Source organism: Saccoglossus kowalevskii, chromosome 6 (assembly GCF_978046115.1).
Source record: "Saccoglossus kowalevskii chromosome 6, keSacKowa6.1, whole genome shotgun sequence".
Taxonomy (NCBI): domain Eukaryota; kingdom Metazoa; phylum Hemichordata; class Enteropneusta; family Harrimaniidae; genus Saccoglossus; species Saccoglossus kowalevskii.
This window is the reverse complement of record NC_140646.1, coordinates 7,141,494-7,163,551: the sequence shown is the minus strand read 5'-3', so window position 1 is coordinate 7,163,551 and position 22,058 is coordinate 7,141,494. Positions and strand designations below refer to the sequence as shown.

The 22,058-nt window shown below is 36.9% G+C and overlaps 1 protein-coding gene across 1 annotated transcript in view; it reads left to right on the top strand.

Annotated features, from left to right (window-relative positions):
• Positions 1-1,293: 1,293 nt before the first annotated feature.
• LOC102803002 (conserved oligomeric Golgi complex subunit 7-like) overlaps positions 1,294-22,058 on the top strand; it is a gene marked incomplete at its 5' end in the record, with an annotated part of 73,194 nt that continues 52,429 nt past the window's right edge. The window contains 8 exons of the mRNA XM_085499993.1: positions 1,294-1,338; positions 4,849-4,941; positions 6,297-6,341; positions 9,370-9,510; positions 17,715-17,804; positions 17,905-17,973; positions 18,606-18,641; positions 19,002-19,122. Of these exons, the coding sequence (XP_085356119.1) occupies positions 1,294-1,338; positions 4,849-4,941; positions 6,297-6,341; positions 9,370-9,510; positions 17,715-17,804; positions 17,905-17,973; positions 18,606-18,641; positions 19,002-19,122 (640 nt within the window). The remainder of the gene's footprint in view (positions 1,339-4,848; positions 4,942-6,296; positions 6,342-9,369; positions 9,511-17,714; positions 17,805-17,904; positions 17,974-18,605; positions 18,642-19,001; positions 19,123-22,058) is intronic.

The window sequence follows — 22,058 nt, the reverse complement described above, 5'->3', positions numbered from 1 at the left end:
ATATGGTCTCAGTGACGCATCACTTCACTGGTACTACAAAGTTAAGGAGGTGATGATGGAAACTGGTGCTATGTTGTCCAAGGTTGATCCTGCAGTATTTTTCTGGAATGACAATGAAGGCACATTAATTGGAGTTCTAGCTTGCCACGTAGATGACTTTATATGGAGTGGTACAGACAAGTTGGAAACTGATGTTATTGACATAATTAGGGCCAAATTTAACATTGGAACAGAAAATTCTGATGCTTTCCAATACCTGGGAATAGGACTTAGAACAGATGAAAATCATATTTACCTGCAACAAGCAGAATATGTTAATAGCTTGATGTCAATAGAGATCTCCAAAATGCGATCAAGTCAGAAAGAATCAGAATTAACTGACAATGAAAGAGATAGTCTTAGAACAAAGCTTGGTCAAATACAATGGGTGGCACATCAGAGTCGGCCAGATTTATTATTTGATGCCTGTAGATTGGCCAGCAACATGAAGAGGAGTACGGTGAGAAATCTTACAGAGATAAATAAACTGATACTGCGAGCAAAAAGTGACAACATCACATTGAAATTTCAGCCAATAGGAGAACAACTTAAGTTAGCGGTATTCAGCGATGCCTCCTTGGGAAATTTACCTGATGGAGGAAGTCAGGGTGGCCATATCATTTTCCTGGTAGGGGAAGATGGTATGTGTTCGCCAATAAGTTGGAGTTCAAAGAAGATAAGAAGGGTAGTGAGAAGCACATTAGCAGGAGAAACACTCTCGATGGCAGATGGCATAGACAATGCTATATATATTGCAACATTGTATGAAGAGATGGAGAGTACCAAATTACCCATCATATGTATAACTGATTGCAAATCATTGTTTGATGCTTTAAAATCAGTAAAACTAGTCAAGGAAAAACGACTGAGAATGGAAATAAGCAGTATCAAAGAATTGATCGAAAACAAACAGATTCAAGAAGTCATATGGCAAGATGGACAGAAACAACTAGCTGACTGCCTAACAAAGAAAGGTGCTTCGCCACAAATGCTATTGGAAACTCTAGAAAGGGGAGCCTTGCATCTATAACTTTAATTGTTGTTGCTGTTGATTAATAGACTCTTACAGTTATTTGGTGTTGTTGACTTTCGTGTTAAAGTTTTTGGTTGAACATTTTATTTGAACATTATTCCTGTATTAATATTTTACTGGACTCTTCCACACAAACTTTTATTTAGAGAAAAGGGGAGTTTGTTAATAATATGCATGACCTCATTGTTTGGGACTACGCATGCGTTGAGTGGTTATGATGTTTTCCCCCTGCTGGAGGCGGCCATATTGTTTTAGTTAACGGAAACGTGAGTAGACACTTCTAGTTACAGATCAGTAAATTCACAATTATGCTGTAATGTTATATCTTAGATTTGTTTATTCGTGTCAATGCTTTTTGTTTCATAAGTATTATTATAGCGTAAAAATAAGCAAAGCTTGGTAGAACGCATAGCCGGTCGATGAGGGCGTTTTCAATGCATTTGTATAGGAATAAAAACGAAGGCAACATAAACGAAAATAAAACTTGTTTATCTTTATTGACATTGACAGATGATTTAAAATGAAATTTGAATATGGCCTGTTTCCATGGTAACAAATGGTCTGTTGTTGCCCTCTAATGACATTAGATAAACATTGATATAAAGTTCATTTGTTAAAAATTTGGTGAACATTGGATAAAAAAGGGGAAAGATATGGCAGTTTAAGTTCAGCTCCAATTAAATAATTAGTGCTTATTCATCCAAAATGGTGCCGTTGTCTTTACTATTCAGTAGTGCTTTGTTGTGTCATCCTTTGTCCAAAATTAAGAGATGCTAATTGAAGCTACAAAGTACCTTATCTCGAGAACGGTTACCCTAATTTTCATCAAATAAAGTGCATTGTATTGCTCTAGTAGAGATCTGTCCAATGCCACCAAACTACTCTATGGTATGTGTATAATTTTCCCCTGAAATCCCTATTGATATGATAAAATTCTATGTCACAGAAAATGGATGAAAGGGACTTAAGAAAATAGCTTTAGCTAGTCTAGTCTGAGCCCAGCCTTTGTAAACCAAACTAAGTATGTTTGGTTTATGAGGGACTTGGAGTATTTTAGGTAGTAAGTGAATAAATGAATGAAGGAATGAAGGAATAAAATAAATAATTAAATAAATAATGGCTAAATAATTTCAATTATTTTCATGCAATAAATGTTTTCTAAATTTTGATACATTTGGTATTAATCGTATACTGTTCCAGATTTTTGCTCCTGTAAAGTAAGTACCGGTAGCAAACTGTCCCGAGTGTGCATTAGCTCTGTCAAGATAGAAATGTTGCTGACGTTGCTATCTGGTGTCAGGATGATGTTCAAGTGGTTTAAAGTTATCACACAATGAATGGGGTGAATCTTGATAAGTGAGATTATGAATGAATGTAGCGACTAAGAGTTTATAAAGTTCAAATATATCAAGAATATGTATTTGTGAAAAAAGATTAGCTGAATTTTCTTTGTGTGGCTTAAACAACATTGTACAGACTATATACTTGTGGGCACCCAATAAACAATTTCAATGCGTTGAATAGGTACTACCCCAAACCTCTATCCCTAGAATAATGTATTTACATGCAATCCTATGTTTTCTTGAAAATACATTTTTCTTTTTCCATGGAAACTTTAAATATGAATGACTTGCATGTATGTGACTCATCACATCATTTTTTGAACGACTTACTGTGATAAATTTGTTCTAGGTTTCAACACTGTTACTAGAAGAACGGTTAGGAAACTCTCTCAATTCTTTTGGGATGCGTGTCTTGGTAAACATTAAAAACAAAGGGAATTAGCATTCTGCCAACATTGCGGCAATTATAATTACATATTTATTCGAAGGCGATTCCATCGATTGGGGTTTTTTGTAATGTGTTTTTTATTCATAACCAATTTTTTTGATTTATACAGCATTTCCAAGATTTAGTATGAACACTGAAAAAAATATATATTCAGATTAAAACTACATCATAAAACCATACAACTTCCTGTGTCACTTACACTGCCACTGGCAGGGGTCAGGAAAAAAAACCCAAGTTGGCCGACATTTATATCTGGGAGTTAAATGTCTGCAAACTATGATAAAATAAACTATCATAGTGTTCTCTTAAAAGACTCAAACATTATAATTCAATGTACAAAATAAACTTATGAAACGTTCAGAGATGCATATTTCGGGTACAAATCTTCGTCGCGATGTTGGACATCACCAGACGCAGACTTACGATTGCCATATTCTTTGTTAACAGAGTGCATATGCTGCCATATTCTTTGTTAACAGAGTGGGTATTGTCCTACTTCTGCATATGCTGCCATATTCTTTGTTAACAGAGTGGGTATTGTTCTACTTCTGCATATGCTGCCATATTCTTTGTTAACAGAGTGGGTATTGTTCTACTTCTGCATATGCTGCCATATTCTTTGTTAACAGAGTGGGTATTGTCCTACTTCTGCATATGCTGCTGTTAACAGAGTGGGTATTGTTCTACTTCTGCATATGCTGCCATATTCTTTGTTAACAGAGTGGGTATTGTTCTACTTCTGCATATGCTGCCATATTCTTTGTTAACAGAGTGGGTATTGTTCTACTTCTGCATATGCTGCCATATTCTTTGTTAACAAAGTGGGTATTGTTCTACTTCTGCATATGCTGCCATATTCTTTGTTAACAGAGTGGGTATTGTTCTACTTCTGCATATGCTGCCATATTCTTTGTTAACAGAGTGGGTATTGTTCTACTTCTGCATATGCTGCCATATTCTTTGTTAACAGAGTGGGTATTGTCCTACTTCTGCATATGCTGCCATATTCTTTGTTAACAAAGTGGGTATTGTTCTACTTCTGCATATGCTGCCATATTCTTTGTTAACAGAGTGGGTATTGTTCTACTTCTGCATATGCTGCCATATTCTTTGTTAACAGAGTGGGTATTGTTCTACTTCTGCATATGCTGCCATATTCTTTGTTAACAGAGTGGGTATTGTTCTACTTCTGCATATGCTGCCATATTCTTTGTTAACAGAGTGGGTATTTTTCTACTTCTGCATATGCTGCCATATTCTTTGTTAACAAAGTGGGTATTGTTCTACTTCTGCATATGCTGCCATATTCTTTGTTAACAGAGTGGGTATTGTTCTACTTCTGCATATGCTGCCATATTCTTTGTTAACAGAGTGGGTATTGTTCTACTTCTGCATATGCTGCCATATTCTTTGTTAACAGAGTGGGTATTGTCCTACTTCTGCATATGCTGCCATATTCTTTGTTAACAGAGTGGGTATTGTTCTACTTCTGCATATGCTGCCATATTCTTTGTTAACAGAGTGGGTATTGTCCTACTTCTGCATATGCTGCCATATTCTTTGTTAACAGTGTGGGTATTGTCCTACTTCTGCATATGCTGCCATATTCTTTGTTAACAGAGTGGGTATTGTCCTACTTCTGCATATGCTGCCATATTCTTTGTTAACAGAGTGGGTATTGTCCTACTTCTGCATATGCTGCCATATTCATTGTTAACAGAGTGGGTATTGTCCTACTTCTGCATACATGTACATGTATGCTGCCATATTCATTGTTAACAGAGTGGGTATTGTCCTACTTCTGCATACATGTATGCTGCCATATTCTTTTTTATTTGTAAGATTTGTTTGCAAAATTTAATATTTACTTTTCCAAATGTAGCTTAACTTCTCTTATTTCCAGACATTTTGAAATTCTGATTATTGTATTGATGCAAATGCAATGATTAAATCACATTATGTACATTACATGTATCAATTCACAGGATTTTTCCAAGTTCCTTGATGACAATTTTGATGTCAAAGAGTGGGTGAATGCTGCATTTCGAACTCAAAGAGACACACCCCAACAGAAAGATGTAAGTAAGCAATGTTTCAGTGACATACTTACATTGTATGTGACCAGAGCAAATGTATTCTAGTTGTTTCTCCTTGTCTCCTGGACATAAACCATGAATAAGGAAATGATTTTGCATTGACTATCAAAATAATTTATATTATTGAAGCCTGATTCCAAAGCAATCACATGCAAATAAAATATAAAAACTTATGATTTGTCTTTAACTAACTTTGGTAATTCAGCTGGAATAGGTCAGTGATCTGGAATAGTGTGAAATGAAATCCTTGTGTTAGTTGACATGCTAGTATGAAACTGATCAGTGACATAATGAAGCTATTTCCTGCATACATTTTGTGTGTGTGAATGCATCTTAAAACCTGTTATGTATGAACTTTATAATGTGATTCATCAATTTGATTTTGTGTGTGAATGCATCCTAAAATCTGTTTTGCATGAAGTTAATGTGATGCATCCTAAAACATATTATGCATCAAGTTTGTGTGATGCATCAATGTGATTTTGTGTGAATGCATCCTAAAATCTGTTTCGCATGAAGTTAATGTGATGCATCTAAAACGTATTATGTATCAAGTTTGTGTGATGCATCAATGTGATTTTGTGTGTGAATGCACCCTAAAATCTGTTTTGCATGAAATTAATGTGATGCATCCTAAAACGTATTATGTATCAAGTTTGTGTGATGCATCAATGTGAATTTGTGTGTGAATGCATCCTAAAATCTGTTTTGAATGAAGTTAATGTGATGCATTCTAAAACGTGTTATGCATCAAGTTTGTGTGATGCATCAATGTGATTTTGTGTGTGAATGCATCCTAAAATCTCTTTTGCATGAAGTTAATGTGATGCATCGTGAAACATGTTATGCATCAAATTTGTGTGATGCATGAATGTGATTTTGTGTGTGAATGCATCCTAAAATCTGTTTTTCTTGAAGTTAATGTGATGCATTCTAAAACGTGTTATGCATCAAGTTTGTGTGATGCATCAATGTGATTTTGTGTGTGAATGCATCCTAAAATCTGTTTTTCTTGAAGTTAATGTGATGCATCCTAAAACATGTTATGCATGGAGATAGTGTGATGCATCAATTTGATTTTGTGTGTGAATGCATCCTAAAATCTGTTTTGCATGAAGTTAATGTGATGCATCCTAAAACATGTTATGCATGGAGATAGTGTGATGCATCAATATAAATTTGTCGAAGTTTTAAGAATGCAATGTAAAATTCATTTGCATAAATCCAATCGTTCTTACATCTAGAATGCTTAATGTGACACTAATTCCCAGACTTCATGGTTGTTATTTTAATACTGGACTATTGTCTGAAATAACTGTCTTATTTTCACCCTACAGGCGTTGGCATCAACTCTTGTCACAAAGCTACAACTATTCATACAGGTAAGGGCTATACTATATCTACACTATATCTACTGGTAGTATTTGCATCTAACAGTGTAGTAAAGTGTTTATTAATTCCACTTGCACGATTTGGTAATCATTGACCTACCTGTAGTAAACACAAATCGACTATATTAGTTACATTATACTAGCCTGACATATCAGTTACCATTATACTAGCCTGACATATCAATTACCATTATACTAGCATGACATATCAGTTACCATTATACTAGCCTGACATATCAGTTACCATTATACATGTACCAGCATGACATATCAGTTACCATTATACTAGCCTGACATATCAGTTACCATTATACTAGCATGACATATCAGTTACCATTATACATGTACCAGCATGACATATCAGTTACCATTATACTAGCCTGACATATCAGTTACCATTATACTAGCACGACATATCAGTTACCATTATACTAGCACGACATATCAGTTACTATTATACTAGCCTGACATATCAGTTACTATTATACTAGCATGACATATCAGTTACCATTATACTAGCCTGACATATCAGTTACCATTATACTAGCATGACATATCAGTTACTATTATACTAGCCTGACATATCAGTTACCATTATACTAGCCTGACATATCAATTACCATTATACCAGCATGACATATCAGTTACCATTATACTAGCACGACATATCAGTTACCATTATACTAGCCTGACATATCAGTTACCATTATACTAGCACAACATATCAGTTACTATTATACTAGCCTGACATATCAGTTACTATTATACTAGCATGACATATCAGTTACCATTATACTAGCCTGACATATCAGTTACCATTATACTAGCATGACATATCAGTTACCATTATACATGTACCAGCATGACATATCAGTTACCATTATACTAGCCTGACATATCAGTTACTATTATACTAGCCTGACATATCAGTTACCATTATACTAGCCTGACATATCAGTTACCATTATACTAGCCTGACATATCAGTTACTATTATACTAGCCTGACATATCAGTTACCATTATACTAGCCTGACATATCAGTTACTATTATACTAGCATGACATATCAGTTACCATTATACTAGCCTGACATATCAGTTACCATTATACTAGCCTGACATATCAGTTACCATTATACTAGCCTGACATATCAGTTACCATTATACTAGCATGACATATCAGTTACCATTATACTAGCACGACATATCAGTTACCATTATACTAGCACGACATATCAGTTACTATTATACTAGCCTGACATATCAGTTACCATTATACTAGCCTGACATATCAGTTACCATTATACTAGCATGACATATCAGTTACCATTATACTAGCCTGACATATCAGTTACCATTATACTAGCCTGACATATCAGTTACCATTATACTAGCATGACATATCAGTTACCATTATACATGTACCAGCATGACATATCAGTTACCATTATACTAGCATGACATATCAGTTACCATTATACTAGCCTGACATATCAGTTACCATTATACTAGCCTGACATATCAGTTACCATTATACTAGCATGACATATCAGTTACCATTATACATGTACCAGCATGACATATCAGTTACCATTATACTAGCCTGACATATCAGTTACCATTATACTAGCACGACATATCAGTTACCATTATACTAGCACGACATATCAGTTACTATTATACTAGCCTGACATATCAGTTACTATTATACTAGCATGACATATCAGTTACCATTATACTAGCATGACATATCAGTTACTATTATACTAGCCTGACATATCAGTTACCATTATACTAGCCTGACATATCAGTTACCATTATACTAGCCTGACATATCAGTTACCATTATACTAGCCTGACATATCAGTTACCATTATACTAGCACGACATATCAGTTACCATTATACTAGCCTGACATATCAGTTACCATTATACTAGCACGACATATCAGTTACCATTATACTAGCCTGACATATCAGTTACCATTATACTAGCCTGACATATCAGTTACCATTATACTAGCATGACATATCATTTACTATTATACTAGCCTGACATATCAGTTACCATTATACTAGCCTGACATATCAGTTACCATTATACTAGCCTGACATATCAGTTACCATTATACTAGCATGACATATCAGTTACCATTATACTAGCCTGACATATCAGTTACCATTATACTAGCCTGACATATCAGTTACCATTATACTAGCATGACATATCATTTACTATTATACCAGCCTGACATATCAGTTACCATTATACTAGCATGACATATCAGTTACCATTATACTAGCCTGACATATCAGTTACCATTATACTAGCCTGACATATCAGTTACCATTATACTAGTATGACATATCAGTAACCATTATACTAGCATGACATATCAGTTACCATTATACTAGCCTGACATATCAGTTACCATTATACTAGCCTGACATATCAGTTACCATTATACTAGCATGACATATCAGTAACCATTATACTAGCATGACATATCAGTTACCATTATACTAGCATGACATATCAGTTACTATTATACTAGCATGACATATCAGTTACTATTATACTAGCCTGACATATCAGTTACTATTATACTAGCCTGACATATCAGTTACCATTATACTAGCCTGACATATCAGTTACCATTATACTAGCATGACATATCAGTAACCATTATACTAGCATGACATATCAGTTACTATTATACTAGCATGACATATCAGTTACTATTATACTAGCCTGACATATCAGTTACCATTATACTAGCATGACATATCAGTTACTATTATACTAGCATGACATATCAGTTACTATTATACTAGCCTGACATATCAGTTACCATTATACTAGCCTGACACATCAGTTACCATTATACTAGCCTGACATATCAGTTACGCTACCATTACATTACAGTTTGTACAAAATAACTTATAATGTGGTAAATAATAGTATCAGAAAAATGTGATCTAATATATTACTAGGAATATATTTTGTTCACTGCTGTTTAGGAAGTCAATAATTCTCTTGAAGAAACCAGTCAGCAAGCGCTTCAGAACTTTCCACGTGTATTAAGAGATGTGGAAGCTGTCAGACAGGAAGCAGCTTTCCTCCAAGAACAGATGCAGATGGTGAAAGAAGATATTAAAAAGGTCAATATTACAGTTCTGTGGTCCTTGTTTATATCTATCAGCCCATAACAATCACATATATTTTGGTCACTGCATGAATTGAACGTAAAATCAGTCTTAGTGGCATCAAAACATTGCATGGTATTCAAAAAAGCAAAACTATTTTGTTGGTATTTCCACATTTAAAAATATAGACATTTAATGATGGTCTATTTTGATGAAGATGAAGTAACTCAATGCCATATTCCTTTCTGAAATGCACGTGTAGTCATTTCGACATATACTGTGGAATACTTTATTTAAGCTGGAATAAATTTTCGCTGAAAAGGCTTTTTGGGCGTTTTGTATGGAATTTATTTTCACTGACATTGATGAGTTTAATGTGAAATATAGAAAAAAAAGTATATTCGCTGGATTTTATTTTCACCGAAATAGCGAAAATAAATTCCAAGCGAAAATAAAGTATTCTACAGTACGTGTAGTCATTTCGACATACACAATGTATACGTGTATTCATTTCGACATATACATGTAGTCATTTCGACATATACGTGTAGTCATTTCGACATATACATGTAGTCAGTTCGACATACACAATGTATACGTGTAGTCATTTCGACATATACGTGTAGTCATTTCGACATATACATGTAGTCATTTCGACATATACGTGTAGTCATTTCGACATACACAATGTACAGTACTCATTCCGCCCAACCTCCCGCTTTTATTGGTTTTTTTACGACCGCTTATCGCTTAATTTCCGACCGCTCGCTGCTTTCCGACCGTTTTTTTTTCCGCTCACTTTTGTTCGCTCGCTCGCATTTGTTCGCTCGCTCTTGCTATGCTGGCTTGAGAAACATCATCCGCTTGCCAACTGACCACTGGAGTAACGATGATCGTACATTGTATCTATAAACTTGTGTTTTTATTCGTAATAAATTTAGGTTTTAATGACGATTCAAAATACAATGCGTATTGCTTCTCTGTATTGGGAAGGGGGACAAGGACTCTTTCAAATCACTTGACACATTGTAACATTTGCTACGCAAGTCGAACTGTGACCTGTATTTACATATTTACGTCTTTGTGTGTGTAGTTCAAGCAGCTATATAACTGGTCAATCAATCGTGATATGTATTGAGTACTAGTATTTGTGTGTTGTGTGTGTGTTTCTGCGTGTGATTTTGACTAAATTTATTCCGAACAGCGCTCAAAATAATTTGACACTTTGTTATTTGCGAACACAACTCACACTATGACCCTTACTCAATTTGCATAAGTAATACGAATGCTGTAGTTCAGAAAATCTATCGGGTTAACTTTTGCTTGTGTCTAGGTGCGCAAAACAAAACTGCACATATAATCATCGCATAGCTGAATTTCTGCAAATCAATTGGACTTAAACTACTAGTATAATGACTGTGACGATTAATCGCTTGTCTGAGTACATGCGGCAACGAATTATTGGATTGGCAGCAGCCGGACGAAAAATGAAAGAGAGGAAAACATAAAACAAAACAAACTCAGCCAGTGATACATTTCGCAAAAATAAAAATACAATCAGAGGAGCCGACCACGCGCGTTGGAAATAAATAAAACATGTTGTGACACACTGGCAGCTTCATCAGACTCTTCACTTTCACGCAATATAATTATGCTATTTCCCAAAGCACTTATATTTAATACATTGACGAAAAACACCACAAGAAAAAACGTAAATCAGGCTTGTACCGTATTACCCCAGGCACGCGCCCAGGGGCCTGAACATACAAAATCGGGAAAAATTGGGGGTGGGCGCTTACCCGAGGACCACCCCAAAAAAGATTTTAAAAAGTTGTTTTTGTGATCGTATGATAAGGTCAAATAAAGAAATGCTTTCGTACACTTTGTACACAAACTTATTTCTTGATTTATGCGAGGTTTCAATAAACGTGAGCACTCGGTCAAGAACTGTGGGAACACTAAGACAAGATTAAAACTTGTTTTATGTCAGCAAATGAAGTTGTATGGCTACAAAGTATGGTAAGTATTGTAATCAATGCACGATTACCTTTTTAGTAACCGTGAACAGTGCAAGTCGAAACGGCCAGGAAAAACTACCGCTTGTAATCCATGATGGCGATGACCTCATTAGCATAATTTTGTTCACGCACGTATTGATACATCGCATCGTAATTCCTGAAGAATAGCAGACAGGGTTATGAAACAAATAAACCTTTTATTACTGATGTGAAATGTTTATTGTGAATACATAAACATATCCAAATGGCGATACATAAAAAACAGACTGAAAATAAACTCTGGTTGACCTCATTAACATGATTTATTCACGCACCCACAATGATGCAACAAGTTCCCATCGTCGGCTATCCTCATTATGGTTATCGTAATGGACTTGAGGTCGGCAAAATGTTTTTTCTTCAATGACAGAAAAATAATCCACATGACCGTAATGCCATAGCTGTGATGAAGGATGGAAAGAAAGTAGCAAGTTTACGACGTGATGTCACAAAAGTGCTAGCTCCTGTTATGGATTCACAGTTAGCGAAATGCTACGTTTTGAAACCAAAGCTAATTGCTTCAAACCAATCACCAAGGTATGGATTATTGCGATATTGCAATATTGGATTCATCGTGAATGAAGAGAAGCAGAACATGTGCGCTGCATGGTTCGTCTTACGTTCCAATGAGTTTTTACGTAAAAACACAAACAAAACGGCCCTTTTCAGGGCCACCACACACACCAACAAGAGAACTACCGTAACAAACACACTATTTAAATAAATCAAGCGCGTTCGTTTTTGACAAAACTTTATTGTTGACCCCGTTCTTGGCTAAAAATCACCCTGGGCGTTTAACCGAGGATGTCCCCAACATGTAACTTTTGTGAAAACAGGGAGGGGGGCGTGCCCGGGGTTAATACGGTAATTACTCGAACGCAATATTGATCACTGTAAAAGTGGATAAATTCGATTCGTCATCAAATTCAAAATTCAAACGATCTCGTTGAATTCAATCAAAAATAAACTTGATGTTTAGAAAGACAAAAACAACAACATATTAGAGTGCAAAAAAAGTTAGCATCAAAGAACGAGAAATGCATGTGGGAAAGCAATGAGTGAACTCAAGGAAAATTATGCTGAGTGAGAACAAGCCATATACCCGCGGAGTACCCGCTAAAACATCAAGAAAATGTGCCATTTCAATGGGCACCCTTACAAATAATGTCTGCGATTGTGTGAACATGATAACGTGCAAACAAGGAACAGAGCTCGTGATCCACCCAGGAAACTTAGCGATGACACAGTTAGATGTATCCGGCTATTGAAAACAGAGACTCCTTCGACCTCATATGAGCAGGTTCATGTGGATGTTTCATTTTCAACTATTACCAACAACACTATGGTAATAAAGACTTTCCGTTTTCGACATTGTGAAATTCTTTTGTTTTTATGTAGAAAAATACAATATTTTTACCAAGTAAAATCATATTTATTAATGTTATTGTTCATACATGAGTTGTCGAACACACTACATAGTTTGTAATTTCATCCAGCTCTTTTCAGTAACAATTCAAAACAAATAAAAGACACAAATATATATAATATAGCAAATTATTTTTTTCTGTAATATTCGTGTGTAATCAGTAATTATGAAAATAATTTATGGGTACATATGTAATACAGTTCGTTATGAATTGTTCTTAATATAAATTTCTGATCAGTTTTTTTTTCAGGGTTTTCCTCCCAGAAAAGACAAAAGAATTTCATAATGTCGGGAACGGGAAGTCTTTTTTTTTATTATTATTTATTGGGAACGGAAAGTCTTTATCGTAGTGCTTCGCCTCGGTTGACAATGAGCTCTTCGGTCGATAAAACTGTATGTCCACCTCTGTTCGGTGAACATGTGTATTATTATACCGAATAAATCTTAAAACAGAAATTGTGGCACTCAATCATGGCAATCTTCCAGGTCATCGTTAGAAAGATTTTCGAAGGCAAATTCAATCTCCACTCAAGGCTATCCTGAAGGATTGCAGGAAATTGACCCTTACCGATTCATATTTATGAATTAATCGGGATTCAGGTACCATAGTGTTTGTAACAGGAAAAAAAACGCTTTCGCGTGGGTTTTTTCATGCAAACATTGTGAATGGTTCCCCGACACTGATTCCTTTTTAACTTTCAATTTTTCCTCCAAGACGTGCCAAACCCTGCTCAAGACCGGAGACGTCGTCGAGATGCAGGTGCGATTCCTCTTCGCAACGCGTTCTATTTATTTCCAACGCGTGTGGTCGGCGCCTTTGATTGCGTTTATTTTGTTCTTTTATTCACGTAATCTATCACTGGTAGCGTTTGTTTTGTCGTGTCTCACAATTTAATGTACAAGCTGACTTTGTTTTAGCTGTAAATGAACTACGTTTAGCTCATGGAAGTATTTCGCCCAGAGTTTCGCAAAACGGAATAGCCTGCAAAATTTGAATCCTTTATTATATAACGAGCCGCCTAGTTAAAAAACCCAATCTCCATTGACAGTGCCAACCAAAATGAGTACTGGTCTGTGCTGAAAAGCCTACGTAATCAAAAGACCAAAAATCAAGACACAACAATATCCGGAAAAAATTGGATTGATCATTTTTCAAAACTCTATAATAAAACAAACATTAAAAATCATGAGTTACAAAATAATCTTATAGAAAAAGAAATGCGACAAATTCCCAACCAATATCTAAACTCAAATATCACATACAAAGAAATTCTTAGCGCTGTTAGCAAACTAAAAAACAATAAATCAGCTGCTGATGACAGCATTGCCAATGAAATGTTGAAAACCAAAAATAAGTTAATGATAAGATGTTTACAGAAACTTTTCAACTGTATTCTAGATAGTGGAAAATTTCCTGCAACCTGGAAATCTACGATTCTTGTTCCACTACACAAATCAGGCGACAAATTAAATCTTGGTAATTATAGAGCTATTGCATTAACAAGTTGTCTCTCAAAACTATTTACTGGCATAATGAATCAAAGATTGACCACATACTTGGAAGAAAATAAATTATTTACCGACATGCAGTTTGGCTTTAGGAAAGACAGGAGAACGACAGACGCAATTTTCCTGTTAAAAACAGCAGTTGAAAAAACAATTTATAATAAAAATAAAAGCAGCAGTTCTGGAAGACGGTTATACACATGTTTTGTTGACTTTAGAAAGGCTTTCGACAGCATCTGGAGGGATGCACTCTTTCTGAAGTTACAAAACAGTGGTATCACGGGGAACTTTTATGAAATAATAAAATCTATGTATAAGGATATTAAATATAAAATTAAATTGTCAGAGGGTATAACTGATGGATTTCAGTCTACCTGTGGAGTTAAGCAAGGCTGCAATTTATCACCAACTTTATTTAACATTTTTCTGAACGATCTGCCAGAATTATTTGGGGATCAAATTGATAAACCAGTTCTAATGGGCGAGAAACCTATAAATTGCATCCAATATGCAGATGACCTTGCACTTATTTCAGAAACGGAAGACGGCCTACAAAGCTGTCTGAACAAATTAAATGACTATTGTATAAATTGGAATTTAGAAGTAAACGTAAAGAAAACTAAAGTCATGGTATTTAATTGCAGCAACAGACTGATTAAAAACATGAATTTTAAAATCAACAACCAAGACATAACAGCTGTTAGCGAGTTATGCTATTTAGGGGCAATATTTACTTCAAATGGAAAATTTAAAACAAACTTATCTATGTTAAAAAATAAATCAATGAAGGCTCTTTTCAGCATCAGACAAACAGTCTTAAACCACAAAATAATCTCACCAGCACTTAGTTTGAAAATTTTCGACCAATTAATTTCACCTATACTCATGTATGGTGCAGAAATCTGGGCCAATGAAATCACAACTGACAGTAACAGTTTAGAGCAAGTTTGCAGTCATTTTTACAGGTTTATCCTAGGAGTGAGTAAAATGACGCCAATTAGTGGTTTGAAAGCAGAACTTGGTAGGTTACCAGTAAAATTAAAAATTAATTTGGCTCAAATTAAATACTGCCATAGACTATATAGTCTGCCAGATAATCACATTTTAAAATTAGCCCTGGATGAAATGATAAAAATTAATTCAAACTGGGTAAGGACTATTAATGCTACACTGGGACATGATCTAATTAAAATAAAAAATGATCACAATATAGAAAATTGGAATCAAATACTAAAAAAAGTAAAACTCAGACTATCTGAGTTTTATATTCAAAGATGGAGAGAAAAACTAAATTTCAGTGAAACCAATGAAAATAGGGGAACAAAACTGAGAACATACAAACTATTCAAAGTAAGCTATAATATGGAAAATTATTTGCAAAACATTTCAAATTTCAGCCTCAGGAAAATGCTTTCAAAATTCCGTCTGAGTGACCACAACTTAGAAATAGAATTAGGTAGAAGAACAAAGCCCAAAATAGAATTAGAAAATAGACACTGTAATAAATGTAACACTAAAGCATTAGGAGATGAAAAACATTTCCTGCTATTTTGTACTGGCTATATAGAACAAAGAAAAAAACTGTTTGATGAGTGTTCAATAAATATTTACACAATGGATGTGAATTCCATATTTAAAAAGATTATGGAGAATAATATAGCTTTAGCAAAATACTTAAAGAGCACAATTTTTAAAACCACAGAAAGTAATTAATTTATTTCTTTTATTTTATTTTACTAACATTTTATTTTTATCTCTTATGTATTGTATGTATTTATGTTCCTTACCATACAAAAACCCTCTGAAGGTTTTTTAGTAGTGTAATAAAGTTATTATTATTGATGTCGGCTTTGATAACTTCGGACAAGTAAGATGGGTGCCGGCCGACATTACATTAGCAATTATTGTATTTGTTTGACAAATTGTACAGTACGGCCATTCTATAACAATCAATTGGTCGTTTTTTTCACAGTCTTACTATTCCTGCAGATATTCTTCAATATTGTTATAAGTGCCATGGATTTACATAACTACAACTTGACCCACGTTAAACCCAAACCATGCGTGCAAGGCAACCGTCATTCTACACACGGTTACTCGACGAATACCGTACTCTACAGTAGACATTTTTCATTCTCCACCAAAAATAGATAGTTTTATTTTTTATATTAGTTGTGTCTGTGTCAGTGTCGTATTTGATTTCACATGTTTGTTATGTATGTTACCAATTTTATATGGCAGTGTGATCCACCGTATTTTTTCAACGGCCGTTCTATAAATTTCCGATTGTATTTATTCTTCTTTTAACATCATAAAAACAAAAATGACACACTTGTACATGAAACAATAGGTAATGAACTGTAAAAGCGGAAATTGTCCGGTCAAATTGAACAAAGCAAGCGAAAAAAAAGCAATCGAAACTCGGAAGCGGGCAGGAGGTTGGGCGAAATGAGTACTGTATACGTGTAGTCATTTCAACATACACAATGTATACGTGTAGTCATTTCGACATATTCATGTAGTCATTTCGACATATACATGTATTCATTTCGTCATATACGTGTAGTCATTTCGTCATATGCGTGTAGTCATTTCGACATATACATGTAGTCATTTCAACATACACAATGTATACGTGTAGTCATTTCAACATATACGTGTAGTCATTTCGACATATCCGGTAGTCATTTCGACATATACATGTTGTCATTTCGACATATACATGTAGTCATTTCGACATATACATGTAGTCATTTCGACATATACATGTAGTCATTTCAACATACACAATGTATATGTGTAGTCATTTCGTCATATACAGGTAGTCATTTTGACATATACGTGTAGTCAGTTCGACATATACGTGTAGTCAGTTCGACATTTATGTGTAGTCATTTTGTCATATACATGTATTCATTTTGTCATATACGTGTAGTCATTTCGACATATACGTGTAGTCATTTCGGCATATACGTGTAGTCATTTCGGCATATACATGTATGTGTAGTCATTTTGTCATATACGTGTAGTCATTTCGACATATACGTGTAGTCATTTCGACATATACGTGTAGTCATTTCGACATAACAAAAAAACTATAAAAACATTTTTTTTATCCCAGACTTTCGCGCATTACACGAGATCTTGCAGTCAACATGGTTAACTGAAACAATGATATGAAATAATTACTTAAAACATATCAAGACTTTGTTGAATAATTTTGTTATTAGGTTGAACAAGACACTGCTCAGTCTATGCAGATGTTATTAGAATTGGATGTAATCAAATCTAGAATGCAGTCAGCTTCAAGTGCACTCAAGGTATGTATAGTATATAGTATTCCAATTTATATAATTTACAAAGTTATTATTTTGAACCTACAGTAATTTATAATTTTCTATGATTTTTGTTTTTCTGCAGGAAGCAGATAACTGGACTACATTGATGGCTGATATTGATGACTTGTTCCAATCACAGGATGTCCATGCTGTGAGTTATTATCTGATGTCACATAATATGCACTATAGTTAGCTTTTAACAAAACGATAATACATTTAAATTTGGAACAGTTACAGCCATTTTAATGATGAGCATGAGCAAACTTCTTACTGAATGAATTGTTATGCAAATTAGCAATTATCTCAGCTTCTTTTCAGTGCACATCCCAGAACTTTGAAAAAAAATAGCTCCTAGACGCTTTGACCCTAAGCTAATTTTTTTTAAATCACTTTTGACCAAAAAAGCACATTTTTGTGCATATTTCAAACTACAGTGTGTCCATAAAAGAAAAATAATAACAACATTTTAAAATTCATACAATAAGCTTTCCGAAAATATATAGTTTTGTGGACAATGGAGGTCATCTTGGTTTCCTAATCAACTAATTAAAATACCTGTCAGGTAAACTGCATCTCTACCTTAAGTTGTGAAAGTGTTTTCTCTATGTATTAACACATGTCATTTGATAAAGTCCTGAAGTCATGTTGTGATGACCATAACACATACTGTTCTAGTATAGTACAGTGATAGACATCATTCACTTTGTCATTTTGCAAATAAATCTTCAAAACTCTTGTCATACATTACTTATTTTTTATTATCTGTTTGTATATTTTTTTTAGATTGCCAAAAAGTTACTAGCAATGCAGCACAGCCTGGTAAGAACTGAAGTATAACTTATGTTACTATTTGGTCGTCTTGGTTACTATGTTGAATTTGTTAATAACATATGTATACAGTGGGCTGGCTGTCATGTTTGACATTGACTATTCATGTCATATTCAACTGTGAAATGTTTCTCATGAATGTTGTTTGCATATTTGAAATACTTTTACTAGCTATTTTTTTATTTTCTCCTTCTCAAGCATACAACTACTTGTGTATATGCATATTAAATAAATAGATCTCAGATGATGTTTGTTTAAATAATCAGCTCACCTTTGTAATGCAATATTCAGCACATATGTTGATATAATTGATGTTTTTTCTGAAAATTAGTATATAATTGTGTTTATTAGAGTTTATTGGCTCACTGTGGGGACTATGAAGAGAGGGCTCAGTATCTTGAGACTTTAAAGAACCGACTTGAAACGCTTGTCAGCCCCCAGCTGATCACTGCGTTCAACAAACATTCACTAGGTAAGTAAACTTTATTCTTGTTTCTAACTTTTCAACTAAAATCTCCAAAAGTGACCAATTAACCTGTAATTCAAGTTAATGCAGTTACAGCCATCACACTACCATTATGATAGTATTCTAATTTTGGCGTCAGGCTAGAGTGAAAGATTTGGATCAAACAGAGACGTGTGATAACAAAATATACTCACTTGATGTGTACAGCCCATCATAGTGTGATATACAAGTAAATTCACTACGTTCAATTACCCACCATAGACTCCGGTCAGTCAAAATGACTATTTTGAACTGTAGGCATTAATCAGCGATTCTGCCAGTGACGGAGAGATAGAATCTAGGTCAGGGGAAGCCCCATAACCCCAAGATTCTTTTACCCCTTACATCACAAACCCACGTGACCGAGGCCACATGGCAGCGCCATAGGCAGCCGTACAATCACTCTTCTTTCGTCTCCGTCTCGTCGGGAATGATTCTGAGCGACTCTGCCTGGCTCTGTTGCTTTTTCCTGTCCGGGTTTCTAGCGTGGGTTGTTGCCGCTGCATGGCATCTGGCATTGTAGCTGGTAGGATATGTTTTTCTTGTCAATTTTACACTCATGTTGTTTTCCCCTTTGTGTGTAGTATTTTTCACAACAAAGAGATTAAAACCCGGCGCCACTATGTAACCACTTGCTGGTTTCGCGGCGGCACCTTTTACAACTGTATTTCGTTTTTCCCTCATGCATGTCGTCTTTTATTTACAATGTATTTAGCAATTTATAGATGTAATGACAGCACCAGGGCTCGCTGCCGTTTTCTTTTCGGTCTCCTCGTGTTTCGAGTCGATTGTGCAGTGGTTATATTCAGAATTTACCTGCATAGAACCCGTATCCGAGATACTTTGTCGTAGCTGCGCTCGGGGTTCGGGGTTTTTGCATAAAGGTGTGTGTTTTTTTCACTGGAGTTCTGAGGCCTGAGATTTTCTTTCAGAGCCATCAAAATCGCTGAGACTGATCGCGTCAAAGCAAGGTCGCGCGTCCAGTAAACAAATCGGTTAAAGTGAGTTGCGTGTTTTGCATGAGTGGAAAGTTCTCACACTCGACTACCGGTGCTTTGTGTACCGGGACGTCGAGTAGGAGGCCCAATGGTGGAGGTACCGATATTTTTCTCGGTCTTCCCCACTGATCGGAGGGCATCCTCACAGTCTGTTTTTTCAGGCGATGGTTTACCCCATTTTACTGGCTGCAGCGAGGCTGTGCCCTGGAGGCTTTCCTCCTATGGGGCCCGTTACTGGTCCCTCTGTGAACCCTTTCTAGCACGGCGCCGGGTTTGCCTCCAAGTTGAGGGCTTTGGTCGAAGGACTGTCGGGGCAATTGCGTCCCTGGCAGGCCAGGTAGATCAGACGCAGTCGGAGCAAGCTGTCTCCACTGTGTCCCTTCGGTGGGCAAACAGGAAGAAACACAAAAGCATGTTTGCATTACTCTTCCGGGGAACCCCCTTTCACAGCCGCGGCTCTCCCATTATTTTTGGGGGAGACTGAGGCTCAGGCTAATTGCACCGGGCCTCCTCTGGAGCCTCGGGCACTGAATGCCAAAGGGGTGCTGGCAGCCAAGCCTCCGATCTCGTTCCCATAGGGAACCGATCCTGTCATGAGACGCACAGTCAAACACGGTCCCTCTCACATATTTAAAGTGAAGGAGAACGCAGTTCGCTCGCGTCAGATACAGCCGGTATTCCGGGCGGTACCTCAGAGTCTTCCATTCGTATGACTTGGTGAGCCACGCTTTTGGGGTGATGCGGAGTATCATCAATTCCAGTGATACGATGTAGATATCCCACCCTTGATCCTAAGGCGACTACCTAAGGTTGCTTCAACGCTTATGGGGTCACGGGCGTCGGGATCCAAAGCAACCCCGTCAGCACGTCTCTCTCTGTCCGTCCGAGTGCGGAGTGGGGCGCAGAGCACGCAAACGGTGTTGATGGGCGACATTGGTCAGCCACGAAGGATATAACGCTTAAGCTCCCCCAAGTGGGGATAAGATTAGGCAACACTTCCAAACCAACCAAACGCTACCCGGTCGGTGTGGTTTCGGGATCAGACCCCATAGCGTGGGATGAGACCAAAACGCCCCCAACCGGATTCCAAGGCTCCTTCCCCAGACCCCGGTACCACGAATTTGGCAAACCGGGCAAAGGGGGACAGCCACATTCCATGGGCGTCCTTGCCAATCGAGTACGACCCATCCAGCCCTGAGGGCAGAGTTGCTTGAGCACATTGTGCGTGCCCAGGACTCTGGAGACCTTTGAGGCAGAACGCGCCAGCCTCCTAGACCAGGCGACATTTTTACTGGTGGGCCACCGCACATCTACCTGCGACACCCCCTAGTGTCACCTGCCTCTCTTGGCCGGGGCCACTACTGTGCTACGAGACGCGGCCTTAGACGCACATGTTTTCGCCGACAAGCTGAGTCGGGGTACGTCCCCACCTCAGTGATGCAGACTGGACATCCTCCATCCTCTTTGTGCAGGGAATGGTGGGTACAGTCTCGGAGCTTCGGAGTGCAATTAACCAGAGGGTTCAGATCGAATCCGCTAGTCAGTTGGCCCTGCCAAGGGCACCCCAAGCACAGAAAACACAATGCCCTCGGGCGTCGTCCGCTAGCCAGAGTCAGCCAGGAGGTAAGCGCTCATACCCTTCCATGGGAAGGAAGAGTAGTGGCGCGCCCCCAGGGAGGAAAGAGCCAGGTGGTGGCTTCTCGCCCTCCCTGGGCGGACATCTACCCGGCAGCAGGGGAAGCGTGTTTGATGCTCATCTCTGCAACCAGGGGAACAGACTTGTGCTCGGCGAGTGGCCAGGTCACAACTTAGCGACTACTTCAGGCCTTGGGGAACTCACCTCATGGGAGAAGGGAGCAAACCCCCCTCCCTCCTCGCAACTGCCGAACCCATGGCCACATATTC